Source organism: Psammomys obesus, unplaced genomic scaffold (genome assembly GCF_907164565.1).
Source record: "Psammomys obesus unplaced genomic scaffold, mPsaObe1.curated_primary_1811, whole genome shotgun sequence".
NCBI lineage: Eukaryota > Metazoa > Chordata > Mammalia > Rodentia > Muridae > Psammomys > Psammomys obesus.
In genome coordinates, this window is record NW_026596091.1 from 17,388,754 (window position 1) to 17,414,249 (window position 25,496).

The 25,496-nt window shown below is 36.1% G+C and overlaps 1 protein-coding gene across 1 annotated transcript in view; it reads left to right on the forward strand.

Moving 5' to 3' along the window:
- The window catches only part of Cep290 (centrosomal protein 290), a 96,492-nt gene that overhangs the window by 62,946 nt on the left and 8,050 nt on the right, over positions 1-25,496 (forward strand). Inside the window, exons 38-48 of the mRNA XM_055627832.1 lie at positions 31-168; positions 2,994-3,215; positions 3,526-3,648; positions 7,645-7,790; positions 8,093-8,248; positions 11,498-11,621; positions 15,838-15,972; positions 18,686-18,772; positions 21,404-21,568; positions 22,291-22,413; positions 23,981-24,153. Coding sequence (XP_055483807.1) covers positions 31-168; positions 2,994-3,215; positions 3,526-3,648; positions 7,645-7,790; positions 8,093-8,248; positions 11,498-11,621; positions 15,838-15,972; positions 18,686-18,772; positions 21,404-21,568; positions 22,291-22,413; positions 23,981-24,153 — 1,592 coding nt within the window. The remainder of the gene's footprint in view (positions 1-30; positions 169-2,993; positions 3,216-3,525; positions 3,649-7,644; positions 7,791-8,092; positions 8,249-11,497; positions 11,622-15,837; positions 15,973-18,685; positions 18,773-21,403; positions 21,569-22,290; positions 22,414-23,980; positions 24,154-25,496) is intronic.

A 25,496-nucleotide genomic window follows, 5' to 3' on the forward strand; every position in this document is an offset into this window, starting at 1 on the left:
CTAAAAAATTTTGTATATTGTACTTTTTAGGCACTTAGTCGAGCCCTTTTGGAACTTAGGGCAGAAATGACAGCAGCAGCTGAAGAACGCATTATTGCTGTCACTTCTCAAAAAGAGGCAAATCTCAATGTTCAACAGGTTGTTGAGCGACATACTAGAGAGCTCAAGGTGAGCAGCAGCACATGTGTTACTATGGCTGGATGCCTGATCAGTTCAGAGAACGTGTACTGAATTGTTGGCCAATTAGACAGATACATACACAGTTTTAAACAGTGTATATCTTTATGTTACTCCTATTGACTATCATCTTAAGTTTGAAAAGATAAGCCACTATGACACTTAATAACAGGACTCCTTTAAGAAACATTTTATTTAGAAAATTTCCAAGCATTTTTCAGTACATCTTAAGCATTTCCAGGATTTAGGTCCAACATAGGCAAATGCCCCACTGCTGAGCTAAACCTCCAGCCCTCAGGATTCCTTTAAGGCTGTTTTGTTGGGTTAGTTTTAGGTTCACAGCCAAATGTGAAGACAGAAATATAGCAAATACTACTTAACACCAAATGTCTGCAGCTTCTTCTACAACTGACACAGTTAATTACTGTTTGTAAGGCTTTTTATCTATAGAGCTACCTGGCTCTTAAGCCTTTTCTTCCATGAGATTATTTTTACAAACATACTTTATTATTTTTTCATCCGACCATTAAGCTTAGTGATTGAAACTTTTTTTCTTAAACATATGTTTCATAATAACTTGCAATTTCTCTTTTGCCCTACAAATTTATGGAAAATTTCATGTAGTATATTGTGGTAAAATGAAGAAAATCTAATCTATTTTTAAAATTTTTATTTACTTTTGATTCTTTATATGCCTTTTATGATCATTAACTAGTTTAGGAAGTAGATGTTCACTAATTTTTAAAAGTTAGCTTACACTTTATTTTAGAGATTGTTTCTTTGCTTTCTGTCTAAATTGCAGCTTCCCCTTCTCCCTCTCCACCAAGCCCCTCTATCTCACCTTCCCTGGCTCCTATCCTCTAGCCAGTCTTTCTCCTCAGAAAAGGGAAGGCCTCCTCAACCATCCTTGGCATATCAAGTTCCAGTGGGACTAGTAGCATCTTCTCCTGTTATGGCTAGATAAGGCACACAGTTGAGGGAAAGAGATTCAGAGACAGGCAACAGTCAAAGACAGCCCCTGCTCCTGCTGTTAGGAGTCTCACATGAAGACCCAGGTCCACATCTATTACATATGTGTAGAGGGCCTAGGTCCTTTCCATGCATGCTCTTTGTTTGGTGGTTCAATCACTGTAAGCCCAGGTTGGTTGATTCTGTTCGTTTTCTGACTCCTCGGGCTGCTTCAGTCCTTTCGGCCAGTCATTCATTGGTTAGCCTTTCCCTCATTTTCTGCTCTGTCTTTACCCCTGCACCTCTTGTAGGCAGGACAAATTGTGGGGCCAAGGTTTTGTGGCTAGTTTGGTGTCCCTACCCTCCATTGGAAGTCTTTCTGATTACTGAAGATGGCCATTTCAAGATCCATATCCCCCATTGCTAGGAGTCTTAGCTACAGTTATCCTCATAGATTCCCAGGAGTTTCCGTTGTCTAGGGACTTCTCAGCCATTAGAGATTCCCCTGTTGAGCAGTCTTTGTTTAGATACGTACCCCATTTTTTTTTTATATTGGGTTATATGGTTTGTTGATGTGTTGTTCCCAAGTTCTTTATATATTTTAGATATCAGCCCTTTGTCAGATATAGGGTTGGTGAATATCCTTTTCCATACTATAGGCTGTCATTTTGTCTTTTTGATGGTGTTTTTGCCTTACAGAAGCTTTTTAGTTTCATGAGTTCCCGTTTTAAATTTTTTTTATTTATTTGTTTATTAAAATTTATTCACTTTGTATTTTGGCTGTAGCCCTCTCGCTCATCCCCTCCCAGTCCCACACACCCTCCCTCTTCTCCCCCTGTGTCCCTTCCCTAGCCCACTGATAGGGGAGGACCTCCTCCCCTTCTATCTGACCCTAGCCTATCAGGTCTCATCAGAGCTGGCTATATCATCTTCCTCTGAGGTCCTACTTATTAATTGTTGATCTTAGTGCCTGAGCTGTTGGTGTTCTATTCAGGAAGCTGTCTTCTATGACAGTGCATTTAAGGTTATTCCCCACTTTCTCTTCTATCAGATTTAGTGTATCCAGATTCATGTCAAAGTCTCTGATCCACTTGGACACTGGTTTGTGCGAGTGTGCATTCTTCCACATGTAGACATCCGTTCGTCTTGCTGTCATGTGAATAATAAAACCCTGTTAACTAAATGAATATATAAAAGGTTGTAGTCATTTACTGATGGAATTATAATTCCCTCTTCTCAAATGTTCTTGAATTTTACATCTTTTCAAATACTTGTTTTGAAACTTTCTCTGAGATGTTATAATTTTCTTTTAAACACATTATAATAATGATTAATATTACTAATAATACCATTTGATCTTAGTAATTTCTTTTCATAAAACATTTACACTTAGTTGAATAAGCCATAACATTTGTCTTAGTCATTATGTTTCTGCCATTGTCTTTGTTCAGAAAAATTCAGAATTTCTGGTTAAATGCAGAATCTGCTCTCTCACACTATCCTTCCATGTCTTGTTTTTACAAGTACAAAAGTATTTGAAGTCAGAGATTTTGTCATGCTAATCTCACATTTTATAATATTTAAAACCTTCTCTGAATGTTGCTTTTCTTAATTCACCTGGAGTGGAACATTTTTTGTTTTCTTTGTCTTTGTCTTTTTGCTGTTGTTGTTATTTTCCTAGTGAACTTGTTTCATTTGACATGATCGGGGAAAATATTTCAGTTCGTAGTTTTTCCTTGTGTGCTACACTTAGAAATTTATATTGGAATGGTGTTTCTAATACATATTAATAGTATTACTTCAGTTTTCTGTTGCTTTATTATTAATAATGAGGAAGGTTTGTGAATAACATTTTTATCTCTTATTAGTCACAAATTGAAGATTTGAATGAAAATCTTTTAAAATTGAAAGAAGCTCTTAAAACAAGTAAAAGCAAAGAAAATTCACTAGTCAATAACTTAAATGATTTAAACAATGAACTGCAAAAGAAGCAAAAAGCTTATAATAAAATTCTTAGAGAGAAAGATGGAATTGATCAAGAAAATGATGAACTGAGAAGGCAAATTAAAAGACTGTCCAGTGGTTTGCAGGTAATTTTGTATTTGTTCAGATCATGTGGTTATTGTGTATTGTGTAAGTCATGTTTCTCACTCATTTCATAATATGTGCTAAAACTACTGTCTCCAGTTATTTGAATAACTATTGAGTGGCCTCTGTTCTATTTTCTGTGTACAGTGGGACATGTTATAAAGCACAGTAGTAGCTTCCATGTTGTACTGATACTCAGTATCATGTAGAAAACATGATTAATGGTAGACTTCCAAAATTTCTAGAATTGGAATATTTAATGTGTCCTTTGATATTTATTGGTCATGTAAAGCTGTATCTTAATGTTTTTAGAGCAAACCTCTGATAGACAATAAGCAAAGTTTAATCGATGAACTTCAGAAAAAAGTTAAAAAACTCGAAAGCCAATTGGAAAGAAAGATGGATGACATAGACATAAAGCCTGTGAAGGAAAAGGTATGAGAAGTATACTCATTAATAGTTTTAAACTAAGTGACACCTGTATTGATAATGGTTTGAGGGCCTCATATATTCTGTCTATGGTACTATATAAGGTTGAGATATAAAGACAGGATTCTGTTGTTTAGGAAGTTACACTCCGCTTGAAGACACACCTTTAGTGTACCTTCATGTCACTTCATGATATTGGAGTGCCATTAGTACGTCTTTACCGCCTGTGTAGGCTGTGAGTTCATAATTTCTCCCATCTTCTCATCACCTTGTTCAGTCTCTATGAATCTATGAAGGATTCTATTCCATCCTGCTGAATTATTCATATACATACACCTCATTCTCCAAACTAGTATTTCTTTTTCCAGAAGTCAGATTATTCTTTACATTAAATAAAGACCAATAAATTATCCATCAGGAAATGTTTTGTTTTTAAAAGGATATTAGTAGTTGATTTGAATAAATAAGGTTAGAAATTAATTTGAAGAAAGCGTATTGAATGTTCTCTAATATTAGAGGAGATTGTTTGGATTTGACTTCAAACCACACCTCCCAGCCTTTTAAGACATGAAATCCCCATTTATAATCAACATGATATTTCATAATATCTCCTATATTATTCAAATGAAATTTAAAGTCAATATAAGTTTCTATAATTTAAAAACTGTAATAAATGTACCAAAATGAAATTGGAAATGTAAAAATAATTTATGAAAGAATGAACATGATAATATATTATTTTTTATCAGCATGTGTATGATCTACACTAGAAGAATAAGGTAATCATGGTTTTGTACCTTATGTAGTATTAATGTGCATTTCGAGCCTCAGATATTAGATTCTGATGCATACCCTGTAAAAATGTGTTCTAATGGCAGTTTGTATAATGTAAATGGTATTGCTGCTAGTAATTTGATTTCCAAAATGATAAGCAAATGTTAGTATAATTTTCAGCAAAATAATGTCTAGCCTTTATTTTTAAAAGGCAATTATAGTTTTATTAAATTCATTGTATAGGGAAAAGTTATAAAAAATTTTGGTGTTAATATGTTAACATGGAGATAAATTGTTAGTCTATAAAATTGTGAACAGAATTTTTAATTATACAAAGATCCAGCAGGACTTGTTCAGAACATGGGATTATTGTGCATCAGACAGCTTTCTTTTGATCATTTTATTATAATACTAGTGACCATAACAATAGCATCACTATTACCAGATAATTTACTCCAGTAAGACCCTAGATTATGTCTTTTCTATTTTTAATAGCACTTATCACTAATTAACTTACTCCCTAAATTTATATCTTTTTTCCAAGTTTGTTCAACAAATCAAAATTGTAAGATTTTCTTTTTTATTATTTATTTTATTTTTCTTTTTAGTTACATTTTGTTAACTCTGTGTCCCAGCTGTATCCTGCTCCCTCATTCCCTCCCCAACCCCACATTCCCTCCCTGGTCTCTTCCCTGCCCCTTTCCACATCCCCTTTCATTTGACCCTGTTTTATCAGTTATCTTCAGGGCTGACTGCAAAGTCCTCCTCTGTGGCCTAACAGGACTGCTCCTCCCCTTGGGGGGGGGGGGTCAAAGAGCCTGCCCTTGAGATCCTGTTAGAAATAGTCCTTGTTCCCCTTACTTTGGAAAACTACTTGGTTACTGAGCTACCACAGGCCACATCCGAGCAGAAGTTCTAGGTTATATCCATAGATGGTCCTTGGTTGAGTGTCACTCTCAGAAAAGACCCTGTGCCCGGATATATTTGGTACTTGTAGAGCTCCTATCCTTTCCATATCATACTAACTCCCCTTCTTTCATATGATTCCCTGCACTCTGCCGAGGGTTTCGTTATGAGTATTAGTGTCTGCTTTGAAACACTGCTAGTTAGAGTCTTTCAGATGCCTTTTGCGGTAGACTCCTGTCATACGTTCAATGCACATCCCATTTGTCTTTCTAAATGAGGATTGATCATCTTCTCCCTTGTCCACTTTCTTGATTATCTTCTTTAGGTTTGTAGATTTCATTATGTTTATCATATCTTATAGGTCTATATAAGCGAGTATATACCATGTTTGTCTTTCTCCTTCTGGGATACTTCACTCAGAATGATCCTTTCTAAATCCCACCATTTGCCTGCAAATTTCATGATTTCCTCCTTTTTGATTGCTGAGTAGTATTCCATTGTGTAAAAATACCACAATTTCTGTACCCATTCCTCCATTGATGGACATCTGAGTTGTTTCCAGGTTCTGGCTATTACAAATAAAGCTGCTATAAACATGGTTGAACAAATGTCCTTGTTGTGTACTTGAGCAAATTTTGGGTATATACCTAGGAGTGGTATAGCGGGGTCTTGAGGTAGCACTACTCCTAATTGTCTGAGAAAGCGCCAGATTGACTTCCAAAGTGGTTGTAGAAGTTTACATTCCCACCAGCCATGGAGTAGGGTTCCCCTTTCACCACAACCTCTCCAGCATGTGTTGTCACTTGAGTTTTTGATCTTGGCCATTCTGATGGGTGTAAGGTGAAATCTCCGGGTCATTTTGATTTGCATTTCCCTGATGGCTAATGAAGTTGAGCATTTCTTTAAGTGTTTCTCTGCCATTCGATGTTCCTCTTTCAAGAATTCTCTGTTTAGCTCTGTTCCCCATTTTTTAATTGGATTACTTGGTTTGTTGCTTTTCTGCTTCTTTAGTTCTTTATTTACACTGGATATTAGCCCTCTGTCAGATAAAGGGTTGGTGAAAATTCTTTCCCAATCTGTAGGCAGTCGTTTTGTTTTGATGACGGTGTCTTTTCCTTTATAGAAGCTTTTCAGTTTCATGAGGTCCCATTTATTGATTGTTGCTCTTAGAGCCTGTGCTGTTGGTGTTTTGTTTAGGAAGTTGTCTCCTGTGCCAATGAGTTCTAGGTTGTTCCCCACTTTTTTTTCCAACTGATTTAGAGTATCTGGTTTTATGTTGAGGTCCTTGATCCACTCCGACTTTAGTTTTGTGCAAGGTGATAAATATGGGTCTACTTTCATTTTTCTGCATGTAGACATCCAGTTGGTCCAGCACCATTTGTTGACGATGCTGTCTTTTTTCCATTGAATGGATTTGGCTTCTTTGTCAAATATTGAGTATTCATAGGTGTGTGGGTTTATTTCTGGGTCTTCTATGCGGTTCCATTGATTCTCCTTTCTGTTTCTATGCCAATACCATGCAGTTTTTATTACTGTTGCCCTGTAGTACAGCTTCAGATCCGGGATGGAGATACCTCCAGATGATCTGTTGTTGTACAGGATCATTTTGGAGATTCTGGGTTTTTTGTTTCTCCATATGAAGCTGAGAATCTTTTTTTCAAGGTCTGTAAAGAACTGAGTTGGTATTTTGATGGGAATTGCATTGAATCTGTAGATTGCTTTTGGCAGGATGGCCATTTTCACAATGTTAATCCTACCAATCCATGAGCACGGGAGATCTTTCCATCTTCTGAGATCTTCTTCGATTTCTTTCTTCAGAGACTTGAAGATTTTCTAACTTACACCCTTTTGTCTAGCTTACACATGCTTTGTGCTCTTTATATGTAGACTAGTAGCTGGCACATGGGCAGCACTAAATAAATACATACTGGGGAGTAAAGTAATGTGCATTTAGATAGAGTAAGTTCCAGTAGCAGGAAATTGTCATGCGGAAACAAGATTGAGTTGGTCATTCACATAGATTTATATTTCAGAAGCTTTCTTCAGAAAATCAAATACTGGAATTTTCAATTAACTTCGTAATGGTATCAGCATTAGAATCTTCTCTGAAACTCTTATCTGTCAAGTAATGAGTAAAGCCTACTTAAATGGAAGGTCTTCTGTTCCTAATAGTTTGGGCATACCTAAAGATTTCAGAATTTATGTAACAAAATTAACTATATATATTATCTTGTATGGTTTAAAATGTTGATTAAGTATTTAAAACGAGATTTAAAAAAATGTTGACTTATAGTTTTATAACATGTTTGTTACTGTTTACAGAGTGCTAGAGAAGAATTAATTAGGTGGGAGGAAGGAAAAAAATGGCAAACCAAAGTAGAGGGAATGCGCAACAAATTAAAAGAGAAAGAAGGAGAAGTCCACAGTCTGACAAAGCAGCTCAGTACTTTAAAGGAGCTTTTTGCCAAGTGAGTTAAATTTCATTGAAAAACTAATATTATGTAAATTTTTATCTTGAAATTATGTAGTGTATTTGATGAGTGACAAGTGCTTGTTTAGATTAGTATTACTTACATTTTATCATCTTTAAGATGTGGTGTAATATATTTTAACAAGTATGAAGAATCATCTAACATTTTCAACCAAGTTCATGCCAAGTACAAAGTGGTGCACTTACTGCATGTCAGTACCATCATGACTAGGCTGCAGCTTAATAAACTAAACAATAAAAATTGCAGTTATATTTTGTGTTCTTTATTAAATTCTACAGAGCTGATAAAGAGAAACTTACTTTGCAGAAGAAACTAAAAACAACAGGCATGACTGTTGATCATGTTTTAGGAGTGCGAGCTTTGGAGTCAGAAAAAGAGTTGGAAGAGTTAAAAAAGAGAAATCTGGACTTAGAAAATGACATATTATACATGAGGTAATTAAGTGCATGGAATTTATTATCTAGTTGGAAGAATGGCTTGGCTTGTACATATGAAAATATGAATGTATTGCTTCAAGTATGGGTTTTCTCGATTATCTTTTTTTGTGCATATGCAGCTCTAGGTCGTAGCAACTCTGTATGGCCCCTCTTTGCAGCTGCCTTTAGCCGTCTGTATGATGCATCCAGTGTCTCTTGACATTGCTGCTTTGGATAGAACTAGGCTTTAGCTAAACCTTTATGTTGTACACCTTAGCCCTAAGGATGCACCTGAGCAGGCTCCAGACAGGCACAAAGGAGGAACAGAGGGATTTTTGCTATCCTCACTCAACAACTGGGGAGGGTGGCTTCCTCTTTTAAAAAGGTGTGTGCTTTGGGTTCCCATCTCAAGCTCCGCACAGCCACCATGGGCTGAGATATGAGATGACATAGGGAAGAGGGAGTGCAGCCTTTGTTTAGTGAGTTTAAATTTCACTGTTAAACTAAGACTCCCTCAGAAAGGACCTCAGCCATTCCCTTCCTTATCAAGCCATAAATAGAAGGCCTTTCTGGAACTCTCCTCAATGCTGATGGCCACCTTCAGGGTTCAAGTCCTGTGTTCAGGCCAATGATAAGGAAAGGGTAAATTTTGCCTTGTTGCCTGATATTTCTGCTACTGTCCCACTTTGAATGGGTTTGCTTTTCAAAGTTCTAAGTGATTTGCCCTTATATTTGACAGAGATGAGATTGTATTCCAGGTGGGAAAATCCCCCAACTATCACAGTATTCACATATATCTTAGGAAAGACTGAGATTTATTTAACTTCACTTCTCTTTAAAAATCTGTGTCTTCTGTAGAGCCATGGTCGGACTAAGTTAAAATCATGCCACAATAATATGTACTACTATATAAAATTTTCTATTTGATTCAGTTCTTCCAGGACCTTTAAACATACATGTAAAATATTTATTTCTCACAAATTTATGATACTTCTTTTTCCTTAAAAATTATAAATTACTGTTAGTGCTTTTTTAAATAGAACATGACACATTAAATTATACAATGAGTTGCCTGTGATGTTTCAAATGATACATCATGTAAAGTTCTAATCAAGGTAGGCACTTATCACTTCCATGAAGTTAGAGCACTCAAAATTACTCCTAGATTTTTTACATACTGGTTTCCTATGCAAGACTTTTGAGAAATATCTGTTTATGTCTCCCTTCTTCTTTAACTTTGTTTCCACACACTTTTTCTCTCTTTGTAGGTTCTCTTTTTTGTGATGCAGAGATTCTTAGTTTGATGTATCTATTTTGGGGTGCTTTGTAAATTTTTGTTTCTCAGAATAGTACCTTCAGTTAATGTTTGTAAAGGATGTCAGTGTGAATCCAGTGGTGTGAACATAGGAAAAGAATGCTTTTAGATAAGCATTCTCACCAACTTCTATCAGATAGTTCATCTAGAATTCTAAATTACAGTTGCTTTTAAATTTACTTCCTTTCAACCTTTATCTTTTGATATTTCTTTAAGGAATAGTATGATTAAGGAACTTTTTTTCTTGACAGCTATAATCTGGCATTCAGCCATGGAGCTTTCCTTTTCTTCTTTTTCTGCATCCAAACATGTGCTACAAACAAAAATTCTGTTAACCTGTGAATTTTACTGAAATCATTTTAATTTTTTGAAACTTCCCATTTCTTTAAGGTTTCTTATTTTCCTAATATGAATACATTGATATAACTCAAAATGTCATAAGAGATTTATCTTGTCTTTTCTCTAAAATCAAGAAGCTTGAATGTCTGAATTTTATTAATCAAATACATATGTTAACAAGAGGAAGGATATGTTATAGACATGTTCCTAGTGAAGAAATCAAGACGAGTGAATTTTCATGTTTTCACATTAGGTGTTCATTTATTCATTAAACGTAGAGAGTCTTGGACAATAAGGTTCCATAGGTTTGCTTGGGCCAGAGTGTGGTATGTCTTGCAGCTAGTCTGTTAGGTTTGGATTTGATATGCAACCATTTACTGAATTCAGTGTGCAGTCTATATGAACACCAAATGATGAGGGATAATAGGACAAGATGCTGGACTGAGACTATATTTTAATTACTTACAGGCATGCTAATAGTCTCTGTCAAATGCATACAAATTCTAAAATCTGCTTATTCCCCTTCTTTATCGAAAAATATCATTGCAAATCTGCACTGTTCACCTGAAAATTAAAGAGTATATTTGGGAAAGTCTTGCGCAAAAATGTTTTACATATATTACATGCATACTTACCATACACATATCACATTATACTTTAGAAATCTTTGCTGTTCATGCCTCTGTGTGAAAGCTGGTGGAGAGGTGACTGGACAATGGAGCTCAAAGAGGTGGGGGAGGTGACACAGCATGCAGCTCAGGGCAACTGAGCTTGCTCCAGGAAAGGGTCATGGTCTTGGAGAGGATGGAGAAAGGGATCTGACTTGGATGTTCCTGCTGTATATCAGGCCTGGTGAACCTGCAGAAGGGTGGCCTGAAATGGAGTTGGGGGATGGGGTGCTGAACAGCAGCTCAGGGCACCTGGGTTTGCCCCAGGGGACCTGGCAGGCAGGGGATGGGGAAAGGTGTCTAACCTGGATGTTCCCAGTGTAGTAGGCCTGGTGAAGGGTAGCAGAGCAATTGTGAGCAGTGGCCGGACTATGTAGTTTGGGAAAGACAGCCTGCAGCTCAGGGGAGCTGGGCGTGCTCCAGGGGACTCCAGATAATTTTTTTATGAACCCGTGATATTCCAGACACTATTGTAACACTACTGTAACATATTTTCACTGAATAAGAATAAAATGTGAGGTACCAAAAAAAAAAAAAAAAGAAAAAGAAGGAAAAAAATAAACCGTTAGAGCCTTGTTGAATCTTTGAGCCTTTTGTGAATGAAATCGATGGTATGCAGTTATGCTGTAATCTCTTTTAAATAGTGGGTATTTTAGCTCATCCATATAAACAAATGCATGTACTTTAAAAATGTTAATGTGTTTCTATCAATCAGAATGCACTCCAGCTGTTGGTATAAAGAAGCCTTTGGTGGATGCCTGATAGTAAGGGATTATTTTTTAATATAAATTATGATGTTCTAATTTATTAAATTTGAACTTTGGAAATTTGTAAAAAAATTTAAGTTACAGAATTATATATACACTCTAGTTGTTCTTTTTATATAATAACATCATATCTATTTTTTAAGTGAGGTTTTCATAATACTCTGATTATTGTTCATAGGACCCACCAAGCTCTTCCACGAGATTCTGTTGTTGAAGACTTACATTTACAAAATAAATACCTTCAAGAAAAACTTCGTACTTTAGAAAAGCAACTTTCAAAGGATGCATATTCTCAGTCTTTGGTAAGTATCCATCTTTCCTGTCTCAGTGTTAAATGTGTATAAGTGAAATTATATTCTTCATCTGGAGAGCACATTAGATCATCCTCATTGGTGTTGACACAGCACATTCACTTTCTCCTTTTCTAGCTAATGCTGAATCATGACCATGGTTAATCTTAACTCCTTGAGAATTATCTAAGCTTTCATTGCAAAAACTACAAGCAGTTCCAGCTCCAGTTAGAGATGCTGCTGTGCAGGACCATTACATTTTAAGTAATGACTAGCAAGTTGGCTTTATGCTCGTTTCTCCTCTGGTCCATGTAGTTTCCACCCTTGGTATATTAGAGCTCACAAATAGAGGAATAATGCTTTTCATCAAAATACAACAGCAAAAAGTACAAGCAAAACCAAGACACAAACAGACAAAATGCCACATTACAATACTCAGAATGAAACACTGAGGAAAAAAATGTCCATGATGTAGTACATCATTCTATATCTACAAATATTCTGTGGTATTGCAGAAATGTTGTAGATCTTGCTGAGTTAAGTATGGAAACATACCTAATAATAAATAAAATTTAAGTCAGCTTTACAGATTTTTAACTTCAATTATGAAAATATATCAGCTCCTAAAGGTAAGGAAATTAATAATTTTGTAAAAATTAAAATCAGAAACATAAAAATGCGATCAAGAAAAAGGCTTGTAAAAATTACAAAAGAAAAGCAGTATGTAGCCAAAAATGTTGGTCATATAACATTGGTCAGAGCAGACCTGCTGAGGACCATGATGTAGCCACCATGCTGATTAACACACCAGAGTACTGAGGATGCTGCATGGTCCAGATAGGAAACTGATGTATCAATCCTGAAAAATGCCCTCATTTGACTACACTGCCATCCTTTATTTCTATACTAGTTGAGTTTGCTTATGAAAGGTAATATACTACACACATTGTAACAATTTACCAAAAACATAAGATTTGTAAAAACAGAAAGATCTATTAATAAATGGTTTTCTAGAAATTTGGACAATTTAAAGAATTATATTTAGATTTATTTTCAGAAAATAACAAGAAAAAGTTGCAAATCTATATGTAGCAATTACATTCATAATTCAATGAGAAATGTTAAAATGGCATCATGTAAAACCATCAGATTTTCTGTGTTCTGTAAATCATATAACATATTAATGATATCATACTAATTACTATTATGAAGCAGTTGTATGCTATCATTAGTCAGATCAAATATCTGTGCCAGAGATAGAAGAGACAAATTTCAGGAAGAAAAAAAAAAGAATATAGAAACATTTAAATATTCCCATTTCTGATGGAGACCTTAAAAATCATCTAAGATGCAAACATTGTCAGCTTTTTTTTTTTTTGCACTAGATTCATGATATTTTTATTTTATGTAACTTTCTCTTAATTCTTAGATTCCACCAAAGAAATAACATATTTGTTAAAGGAGAAAATTTTATGAATGCCAAACAAATTCAAGTTCCTTTAAATTCCTATATTGGGCCACAAGTGGTTTGTTATGTAATTATTTTTTTTTTAATTTTATTTTTCTCCTTAGTTATATTTTGTTAATTCTGTATCCCAGCTGTATCCTTCATTCCCTCCCCAGTCCCACCCTCCCTCCCTCATCTCCTCCCTGCCCCTTTCCAAGTCCACTGATAGGGGAGGACCTCCTCCCCTTTCATATGACTCCATTTTGTCAGGTATTTTCAGAACTGGCTGCAAAGTCGTCCTCTGTGGCCTAACAGTACTGCTCCTCCCTTGGAGGTGGGGAGGTCAAAGAGCCAGTCATTGAGTTCCTGTTAGAAATAGTCCTTGTTCCCCTTACTATGGGAAACCAATTGATTACTGAGCTATCCCGGGTCATATCCGAGCAGAGGTTCTAGGTTTTATCCTCTCATGGTCTTTGGTTGAGTGTCCATCTCAGAAAAGACCCTGTGCCCAGATATGTTTGGTCCTTGTGGAGCTCCTATCCTTTCCACATCAAACTCCCCTTCTTTCATATGATTCCCTGCACTCTGCCGAGGGTTTCGTTATGAGTCTTAGTATCTACTTTGATACACTGCTAGGTAGAGTCTTTCAGAGGCCTTCTGCGGTAGACTGCTGTCATACGTTCAATGCATATCCCATTTGTCTTTCTAAATGAGGATTGATCACCATACCCCGTGTCCGCTTTCTTGATTACCTTCTTTAGGTGTATAGATTTCATATGTTTATCATATCTTATAGGTCTATATAAGCGAGTATATTCCATGTTTGTCTTTCTCCTTCTGGGATACTTCACTCAGAATGATCCTTTCTAGATCCCACCATTTGCCTGCAAATTTCATGATTTCCTCTGTTTTGATTGCTGAGTAGTATTCCATTGTGTAAAAATACCACAATTTCTGTCAGCTTTTTAATTATCAAGATTTAGTAAAGATTTGTAGTAAAGTAATAGTAGAAGAGCGTGAATACATGCGTGGGCCATGCTACTTATTGTGGCTTATACCCTCAACAACAACAAAAAATTGTTTTATTTTTTGCCATTGCATGTATGCATATGTATCCTGTAAATAAAAAATTAGAATCAATGCTGACTTCTTGCCAGTATTCTGTACAAGTCTCATCAGAATCAAAGGTCTATCCAGAATGACTTTAATTTTGTGTCCTTTTTATTTCTCTTTTGTTTGATCTAAGAAAATGTGTTTCTTTACTTCAACTATGTATTGGAAGTACGTATAATTTTAATAACTTGAAATGTTATAAGGAATTTATAAATGATCTATTTATATAATATTATTTTAAGCAGAATATCTAGGAAGCTACTGACTTGATAGCTCATCGAGCTAGTAGAGTGATGGTGGGAAACAACCAAAGCCCTGCTGATGACTACACATATTTTATATTATGCACACAATAGTCCTAAAACGTAGCTAACGTTCTAGCCTACTCAGAGTCATTTCAAAATTTTCATTTTCAAAGCACATAAAATTAAGAATAAAAAATAAAATAAGCATAAATAGTAACCCAGGGTAGATTTATGCCATGAAAAATGCAAATACAGTGTTCAATGTATTTCAGAGGACAGAACTGATAAGTGTATCTCAGTAAACTACTAAATGCCTCTGGAAGAAGAAATTGAGGTGGATATTTTATAGTTCTTGTGTTAGTTTGCCAGAGGTAGAGTGCAGCCCTTTACGTCGATAAGTCTGTAAGTTTCAACCAACAATAGGAAATATTTGGGGAAAAAGTAAGTCTGTAGTGAATGTATACAGACTTTCTTGTTTGCTTTTTATTCTGTACACAATATATTCTTTATTCCATAATATAGCAGTATAATAGCTATTTACATTGCTTATATATTATAGGTATAAGCAACCTTAAAAATGATTTAAAGTATATGGAAAATATACTTAAGCTATGTACACATACCATGTTACTTTATTTAGTGGAATTAAAATGCCTACAGAAGTTGAGGGGTAGTGTTCTGAAGCCACTTTCCTTTGTATACTAAGAAACAGTAGTCTACAGATGTGGCTTAAACAAGCAGAATTCTGTTGTCTTACAGTCCTGGAATTTGAATTTCAAAGGCAAGCTACTACAGTTTTATTGTCTTCTGAAGACTTTGAGGGAAAGATCCATTCCGAGGCTTGGCCCTTAGGTGTCTGTGTTTCCTACATTTAATCCAAGAAAATCTGTTTATATTTCTTTATTTAGAAGAAGCATAGTATAAATAAAGTTTGTTAATATCTTCCTGCAATACATGTCTCTGCCCAAATTGCTTGATTTTCTTCTTGCATAGGAATTGATCTTCCTAAATCAGGGTTGACCCTATGACCTTCTTTTATCCTGATTATTTCTGTAAAGTAAATAAGGTCACATTCTGTGATGCTACGAGTTATGAATTAGGGAGTGGAGGAGGAACCATTTCATCCTTCAGAATTTGATAACCTTTATTTTGACTAAAAAAAAACCCTAGCATATAATAGCTTAAACCTGGGAATATCTGTGAAGGCACTGTATGGATACATTATTGAGCAATACTTGATTTTGCTTTTTGTTTTAATTTTCCTGGGGATTTATAACCTATCTGACTTGGTTTTAGTTTTATGTAATACTTGCCATTTTCTCCACATTCCTTTTTGAAATTTCACTTTTGACAGTGTTTCCTTATTCATATGTCTTTGTAGCTTTTGTTTAGTGTTGAACATATTCTAAATTTCACTTTCCAGACTTCAGAAATAGACTCAGATGATCATTGTCAAAAAGAACAAGAACTTCAGAAGGAAAACTTGAAGTTGTCATCTGAAAATATTGAGCTGAAATTTCAGCTTGAACAAGCAAATAAAGATTTGCCGAGACTAAAGGTAAACATAATTTTATTGTAATGCCTGAATTTACCAAACACATGAATTTACTTATATATAAATGCATATTCATTAGATATCTTTGTGATGTTATATGCATTTTCTCATTTAAGAGACATTTATTGAGTCTCCACTTTATATCAAATGTTTATAGGTACTAGAGAAGGTAGTCATTAAAAGTCAAGCATTAATTAAACTTATCTTCCAGTGAGGAAGATTGCCAATCTACAAGCAAAGAAGTTAAGTATGTAATAGCTTAGCTGATGTTAAGTGTCACAGGAACAGGAAAGCTTGATTGGTAAAAAGGGAAGGAGAGGTCTGGTTTAGAATGAGAGGGTTTTGCGTAGAAGGGCTGGTGGGTCATACTGACACTAAGAATTCTAGACAGTGCAAGTATCAATTTCAGGTGTTCCAAGGTAAGAAGATATTTCTTCTATTTCATTAGTAATTATAACTAAAATTTGTTTCTTTACAAGTACTACTTCTAATGTTCATATACGCTATCTTTGATTTTCTGTATCTTACCCTATTATGGTGATAGCTTTTCCCTTGGCTAACTAATGGTTTCAGTCTTATTCTCAAATAAAGAATGTTAGCATTCTGTCATTTCCACTGTTGGTGATACAAATAAGCTTCCTGCTTTTCTCATCTTGATTTGTACTGAGTAAACCAGTACAATGACTTCAGTTTTTTTCTGTATATCAGAGAAATAAAAAATCTTTATTTGTACATTCTGAGACAGTAAAATCAGGGTTGGAAGCCTAATTTTCATAATTTATTAAGTCAATATTTGATAAATATTTATTAAATGTTTGTATGCATGATACTCTTTAACATGTTGTCTTGGTTAGGGTTTCTATTACTGTCTTAAACATTGTGACAACAAACAACTTGGGGAAGAAAGGATTTCTCTCCTTTTAGACTTCTACATTACTGCCACTCAAGGGAAATCATGGCAAGAACCTGGAAGCAGGAGCTAATGCAGAGACCAAGGGGGAAAGCTGTTTATAGGCTTGTTCTTCAGGGCTCTTTCAGCCTGCTTTCTTATACAACTCAGAAGCACCTGCCCCAGGATGACAGCACCCACAGTGAGCTAGAATCTTCCATGTCAATCTTAAATCAAGAAAAGACACCACAGGACTACAACCTGATAATATGGAGGCATTTTCTCAACTTAGGTTCCTTCCTCCCTCTCAGGTTACTCCAGCTTGTGTCAAGCTGACAAAAAACTAGACAGTGCACGTTTTCTGTCAAAATTTATTTAAAAACACCACGGTTGACTTTGGTTCTATACTAGAGTTTTTTTAAATTTTTTATTTAACTTTTATTAATTACACTTTATTCATTTTGTATCCCCCCATAAGTCCCTCCCTCCTCGCCTCCCGATCACACCCTCCCCCCCCCTTCTTCATGCATGCCCCTCCCCAAGTCCACTGATAGGGGAGGTCCTCCTCTCCTTCGTTCTGATCTTAGTCTATCAGTTCTCATCAGAAGTGGCTGCATTTTCAGGGTTCTAGGTTATCTCCATGAATAGTCCTTGGTTGGAGTATGAATCTCTGGGAAGTTCCCTGTGTTCAAATTTTCTTGTTCTGTTGCTCTCCTTGTGGAGTTCCTGTCCTCTCCAGCTCTTACTATTTCCCACTTCTTACATAAAATTCCATTCACTCTGCCCGACAGTTGGCCATCAGGCTCAGCATCTGCTTTGACAGTCTGCACTTCAGAGGCTTTCAGAGGCCCTCTGTGGCAGGTTCCTAGGTTGTTTCCTGTTTTTTTCTTCTGGCTTTCAGAGGCTCTCTATAGCAGGTTCCTTGGTTGTTTCCTGTTTTCTTCTTCTTCTGATGTCCATCCTCTTTGCCTTTCAGGATGGGGATTGAACATTTTATTTAGGGTCCTCTCTTTTGCTTAGTTTGTTTAGATGTACAGATTTTACTGGGTTTATTCTATGTTGTATGTTTATATGAGTGAGTATATACAGTGTGTGTCTTTTTGCTTCTGGGACAACTCACTCAGGATGATCCTTTCCAGGTCCCACCATTTACCTGCAAATTTCATGATTTCCTTATTTTTCATTTCCTTATTTTTCATTCATCTATACATTAATACTCCATTGTATAGATGTACCACAGTTTCTGCATCCATTCTTCAGTTGAGGGGCATCTGGGCTGTTTCCAGCTTCTGGCTATTACAAATAAAGCTGCTACAAACATGGTTGAGCAAATGTCCTTTTTGTGTACTTGAGCCTCTTTTGGATATATACCTAGGAGAGGTATGGCTGGATCTTGAGGAAGCGCTATTCCTAGTTGTCTGAGAAAGCGCCAGATTGATTTCCAGAGTGGTTGTACAAGTTTACATTCCCACCAGCAGTGGAGGAGGGTTCCCCTTTCTCTACAACCTCTCCAGCATGTGTTGTCACTTGAGTTTTTGATCTTGGCCATTCTCATGGGTGTTAGGTGAAATCTCAGGGTTGTTTTGACTTGCATTTCCCTAATGGCTAATGAGGTTGAACATTTCTTTAAGTGCTTCTCTGCCATTCGATATTTCTCTACAGAGAGTTCTCTGTTTAGCTCTGTTCCCCATATTTTAAGTGGATTACTTGGTTTGCTGCTTTTCAGCTTCTTATAGTAGAGTTTTTAATTTAGATAATTTTTCACCTCTTTTTCGGGGGCAATTATATGATTATTACAGATTGTTGTTGTTTTCTTTTATCTTTTAGAATCAAGTAAGAGATCTGAAGGAGATGTGTGAATTTCTTAAGAAAGGAAAAATGGAAGTCGAACGAAAACTTGGTCAGGTCAGAGGGGTGAGTTTATTTTCCTAAGGAAGCTAGTGCCAAAGGTTGATTTTGTATTGTTGAATGGTATAAGTTGAAACATTCATACAAAGATTTATTCATGTAATAATACTGTGACATAAATGATGTATTCTTTGTAAATACTATATAATAAGTAATAGAAATTACTTAACTGTTTACTGTGAAAATATGAAAAAAATATTTGTGCAAAATATGCAAATACTGTCTTTTTAAGAAACAAAAATTACAAAGAATATTGCATATTTTATATGTATAGGCATATATTACAAATTTATATAAACATTTTTTTCTTTTTTTTTAAATCTTATCAGTTACATTTTATTAACTCTGTATCCCAGCCGTGTCCCACTCCCTCATTCCCTCCCAGTCCCTCCCTCCTTATCCTCCTCTCCACCGTGCCCCTTTCCAAGTCCACTGATAGGGGGGACCTCCTCCCCATTCATCTGATCCTGTTTTATCAGGTATCTTCAGGACTGGCTGCAAAGCTCTCCTCTGTGGCCTAACAGGACTGCTCCTCCCTTGGGGGGTGGGGAGGCCAAAGAGCCAGTCATTGAGTTTCTGTTAGAAATAGTCCCTGTTCCCCTCACTATGGGAAACCAATTGGTTACTGAGCTACCACAGGCTACATCTGAGCAGAGGTTCTAGGTTATATCCATACATGGTCCTTGGTTGAATGTCAGTCTCAGAAAAGACCCTGTGCCCAGATATATTTGGTCCTTGTGGAGCAGCCTAGAACTCACTGGCACAGGAGACAACTTCCTGAACAGAACACCAACAGCACAGGCTCTAAGAGCAACAATCAATAAATGGGACCTCATGAAACTGAAAAGCTTCTGTAAAGCAAAGGACACTGTCATCAAAACAAAACGACTGCCTACAGATTGGGAAAGAATCTTCACTAACCCTTTATCTGACAGAGGACTAATATCGAGTATATACAAAGAACTAAAGAAGCTGAAAAGCAGCAAACCAAGTAATCCAATTAAAAAATGGGGAACAGAGCTAAACAGAGAATTCTCAACAGAGGAATATCGAATGGCAGAAAAACACTTAAAGAAATGCTCATCCTTATTAGCCATCAGGGAAATGCAAATCAAAACGACCCTGAGATATCACCTTACACCCATCAGAATGGCCAAGATGAAAAACTCAAGGGACAACACATGCTGGAGAAATTGTGGAGAAAGGGGAACCCTCCTCCACTGCTGGTGGGAATGTAAACTGGTACAACCACTCTGGAAATCTATCTGGTGCTTTCTCAGACAATTAGGAATAGCGCTTCCTCAAGACTCAGGTATACCACTGCTAGGTATATACCCAAAGTTTGCTCAAGTACACAAAAGGGATATTTGCTCAACCATGTTTATAGCAGCTTTATTTGTAATAGCCAGAACCTGGAAACAACCCTGATGTCCATCAACGGAGGAATGGGTACAGAAATTGTGGTATTTTTACACAATGGAATACTACTCAGCAATCAAAAAGGAGGAAATTATATAAACAGTTATGAATACTAACTAAAATTTTAATATTTTTTTCTTCGAAAATTTCATATAGTTTATTGTGATCATATCCACTCTATTTCCTCCCTTCTACTTTTCCCCCAGGATGTTCTCTTTTCTCTAACCCTCCAGCTTTCTATACTTTATTATTTTCAAGTTAACAACCCATAGACTCCAGTTTATGCCGTCCATGTACTTCTGGATGTGCCGTCATCCACTGATGCATGGTTGACCTACCAGGAGCCACACTCAAAGAAACACTGACTCTCCTCTTTTGGAACACACCAGTTTTCAGAGCTCCTAGGTTTAGTAGAACTCCATGACCTCTTCCCTCTCCATGCTAGAATATTAGCTGGCTTGATCTGCTGGGTTTGTGTGGGCAAGCAGAGCTGCTGTGACCTAAGGAGTACAGCCGTCCTGTCACGTCCAGAACTGAGTTCAGCTTTACAAGTTACTCAGCTGTTGAAATTAACTAAATAAATAACCTGTGAATTATCTCTGTTGATGTTTTCATTAGGTCCTATATTATCAGAAATTAAATTTCCAAGCCAAAGCTAGAGAAAATTGTCTTTATTTAAACACAGTTTCACTTTTGTGATTTTATTCTGTGTAAAGAAAATTTCCTTGTACTACAGCAGTGGTTCTCAACCTTCCTAATCCTGTGACCCTTTAATATAGTTCCTCATGTGATAACCTTAAACTTAAAAGTAATTTAGTTGCTACTTCATAATTATAATTTTGCTACTGTTATGTACTGTCATATAAATCTGTGTTTTCAGATGGTCTTGTGTGACCCTGTTGAAACTGTTGCTTGAACCCCAAAGGCCTCACTAAATAGACTCTTTACTTACCTAGTTCATACATCATAGAGTGTTTAAGCCATTACTAAGTATATGATTTCAGGAATATAAATACATTTAATCCCTGGTTTTATTTTATATAAAGGGAGATTACAATTCCTGTCTCACATACTTCAGAACTGTAATGAATTAACACAATCTTTAGACTCAAATATGAGCAATTATTAAAGAAGAGTACAATATTAGACATGTTTTGGCTTTAGTACATCATAGTCTCTAAGATATTAAATGTTAATAATTTGTATATTCTTTTGTAGTCTGGTAGAAGTGGGAAGACAATCCCAGAGCTAGAAAAAACAATTGGGTTGATGAAGAAAGTAGTTGAAAAAGTCCAAAGAGAAAATGAACAATTGAAAAAAGCATCAGGAATACTAACTAGTGAAAAAATGGCTAATATTGAAGAAGAAAATGGAAAATTAAAGGTTAGTTTTTATGTGATCATTTTATATGAATATTTTCCTATTTTAATTTGCTTTGTTTTTTAAGGAAAATGTTAAGTAAACTCACCACTATACTAAAGGTATAAATGGATGAGCTTTTATTTAACACAGAACAGATTTGTTGGCAAGAAATCTAAGGGAGCTACAGAGTGGCTCTGTTTGGTCATCTCTGCTGTTTCTGAACCAATTGTTCAGATAGAGTAATGATATATGTCTCTTCAGGATTTGATTTCTAAAGTACGGATTTTGTGAGGTTTCTTATATTTCCTTTTAATCTTAAACTCATTTTAAAATATAGCTAAGATTGGATAGGCACTTTGTTTATAAGCAACTAGTTTGGGCGAATCTTTAATTGTAATCATATCAAATAGAGTATCTACAACTACCTACCTTGATTTTAAGCTTTGTGAGTTTAAATAATATTTTTTTAACATTTAAAAGAATTAAAATATAATTACTTCATTTAAATTTTCCTTTCTTCCTCCTTCATCTCTCATGCCTCCTTACCTTATTTCCTCTCAAATCCATGACCTCCTTTTCTTTATTATTGTTCCATGTAAATATGCATAACTATGTAACTATGTACATAGTAACTATGTAACTTAAATCCATTTAATGTTGCTTGTGTATATGGTTATATATAATCAATCATCTTTTATTGATCTTTTATTGTTTTGAGACTATGTTGCTTTATTGATTACCAGGCTGAATTAGAAAAGCTTAAATCTCACTTTGGACGTCACTTAAGTATGCAGTATGAATCCAAGAACAAAGGCACTGAGAAAATTGTTGCCGAAAATGAACGGCTGCGGAAAGATCTAAAGAAAGTAAGACATTTATTTACCTTAAGTGACAAATCCTGGCAAAATGTATATGGATAGATCCTTGATGGCAGTGTCAGTTCACAGTACATATTAAGATAAATTAAGAATTACACTTTCATCAAGAGGTGCATTTATATGAAAATGTAGAATTAAGGTGATATAATGAAGAAACTCCTCACTGGTTTCAATTCTTAGGTCTGTTACTTATTGGGAAATTGTTCCAAGCTAGAAAATGTCTTTTAAGTTGCCCCAATTTTTCATAGATGAAATTGAGAATAGTAAATACACCTGTCTCTTAGCTGGGCATGGAATTGAATGCATATAATCCCAGTACCGAGACTGGAAGAAAAGACAAGCACAGGCTACATCAGGAACCATCTCAAAAAAGAAACACAAATACATATTATGTGTCTCACAGAGCTTGAGAAATTTAAATGAGTTACTATGCATATGAATTAGAACAATGTTAAATAATAAGATTCCTTTCTATTTAAAAAATAAAACAATTCCTTACTCATGACAAAGAGGTAGTATTTTTTTTTAATTTTTTATTAATTACACTTTATTCATTTTGTATCCCCCCATAAGACCCTCCCGCCTCCCCTCCCGATCCCACCCTCTCTCCCCTTTCTGCATGCATGCCACTCCCCAAGTCCACTGATAGGGGAGGTTCTCCTCTTCTTTCTGATCTTAGTCTATCAGTTCTCATCAAAAGTGGCTGCATTGTCCTCTACTGTGGCCTGGTAAGGCTGCTCCCCACTCAGGGGGAAGTGATCAACGAGCAGGCCAATCAGATTATGTCAGAGGCAGTCCCTCTTCCCATTACTATGTAAACCACTTGGACACTGAACTGCCATGGGCTACACCTGTGCAGGGGTTCCAGGTCATCTCCACGAATAGTCCTTGGTTGGAGTATGATTTTCTGGGAAGTTCCCTGTGTTCAAATTATCTTGTTCTGTTGTTCTCCTTGTGGAGTTCCCGTCCCCTCCAGCTCTTACTATTTCCCATTTCTTACATAAAATTCCATTCACTCTGCCCATCAGTTGGCCATCAGGCTCAGCATCTGCTTCGACATATTTTAACATCCATTACATAGTGAATGGATTGAAATTATACTTCTAAAAACTTTTAAAAGAGTAAGTGATTGTACTGTGAAGCCAGAATCTGTACTGTCTTGAACCTTAATGTTCATTACTGGAAATAATCTGTCACTTACATGATAATAGCCAGGGATCCCTTATGTATTACAGAGTCAAAACAAAGCATCTTTCAAGGTGTGACAAATTATCTCATTCTGAACATTTTTATGAGAAACAAACAACAAGCTTATAGTATCTACTAGATACTTTAGATAATAATGCTACATATATTTCTGTCTTCATTTAATTGATCATTTGTGTTAATTACTATGAATAGATTGCTGTTTTAGAGGAAAATATTTTTCAGTTTTAAGACAATATAGCTCCAGCTTGTTTTTATTTTCCAGCCTATAGTTGTAATTTTAAATACCTGACATCTATGAGAACAGTATTATGCTTGCCATTATGTATTTATAAGCCTTTACTGATAGGAAATGGAAGTTTCTGAGAAACTGAGGATAGCTAAGAACAACCTCGAACTGGTCAATGACAAGATGGCAGCCCAACTAGAAGAAACTGGGAAGAGATTACAGTTTGTAGAAAGCAGAGGTCCCCAGCTGGAAGGTGCTGACAGCAAGAGCTGGAAGTCAATTGTGCTTACAAGGTAGGATCAGATAGTTTCAAACTTTTTTCAAAGTTTAAATCAGTTCTAACTCTGGCATCATTGACTTCAAAGATGACCATATGCTTTATAACATAGTTAGTTCCTCATGAACAGTTTGATGGCTTACCAGTGACTTTTCATTCTGTCCTAGGATTACCAAAACTCAGTTTCTTAACTAGTTTGGCTAGCTAGTCTTATTGGCAGGCTATAGAATACAGCAGAGCTGAGGTTGAGCTAATTTCCTGCAACTAGGTGTGCATCATGAAATTGCTGTCAGCCTTGGGCCAGCGCTGATGCTTCCCAACTTCTGGATGCTGTTGCTGAAGCTACAACTTCAAACTTCCAGATTGTGTTCATTTATTTCTGCCACAAATATGTCCTAAGCTATTGGGCTGTTTTATACTGCATCTAGAATGAGCTGTGTTGCTTTTATTTGTATACTGAGCAGCTTTCTTTACAGAGAGCCCAGTAGATGAATATAGCAGCAATGTTGGTATCTTATTGGCCTCTACTTGTGGCTGTAAAGTAATTAAAATTTTTCTGCTGTATTTTTTCCCATCCTCTGAACACTATGTCTATCATACCAATGAAAAAGATGCTGAGGCGCTTAACCAAACTTTGGGCAGAGTGCAGGGAATCTTATGAAAGAAGGGGGAGGTAGAAAGACTTGGAGGGGACAGGAGCTCCACAAGGAGAGCAACAAAGCCAAAAAATCTCACCCCTGTGGTCTTTTCTGAGACTGATAATCCAGCCATGGACCATGCATGGAGATAACCTAGAACCCCTGTATAGATGTAGCCCATGGCAGCTCAGTATCCAAGTGGGTTCCCTAGTAATGGGAACAAGGACTGTCTCTGACATGAACTCAGTGGCTGGCTCTTTGATCACCTCCGCCTGAGTAGGGAGTAGCCTTACCAGGCCACAGAGGACATTTCAGCCAGTCCTGATGAGATCTGATAGGCTAGGGTCAAATGGAAGGGGAGGAGGACCTCCCCTATCAATGGACTTGGAGAGGGGCATGGGAGAAAATGAGGGAGGGTGGGGTTGGGAGGGGATGAAGGAGGGGGCTACAGCTGGGATACAAAGTGAATAAACTGTAATTAATAAATAATAATAATAATAATAATAAATAAATAATAATAAAAATAAAAATAAAATAAATTTATTTTTTTACAAAGTGAGCTGTAGCATGAGAGCTAGTTCCACCGTGGGCCTTGGATTGCCTTGGATTTTTTTGCCTCTGTCAATATTGGGTTTTTGTTTTCTTTTGTTTTAACCTCATTAGCATTAATTTTTCCATTTATTTAATTACTTTACAGCCTGATCACAGGCCCCTTTCCTCC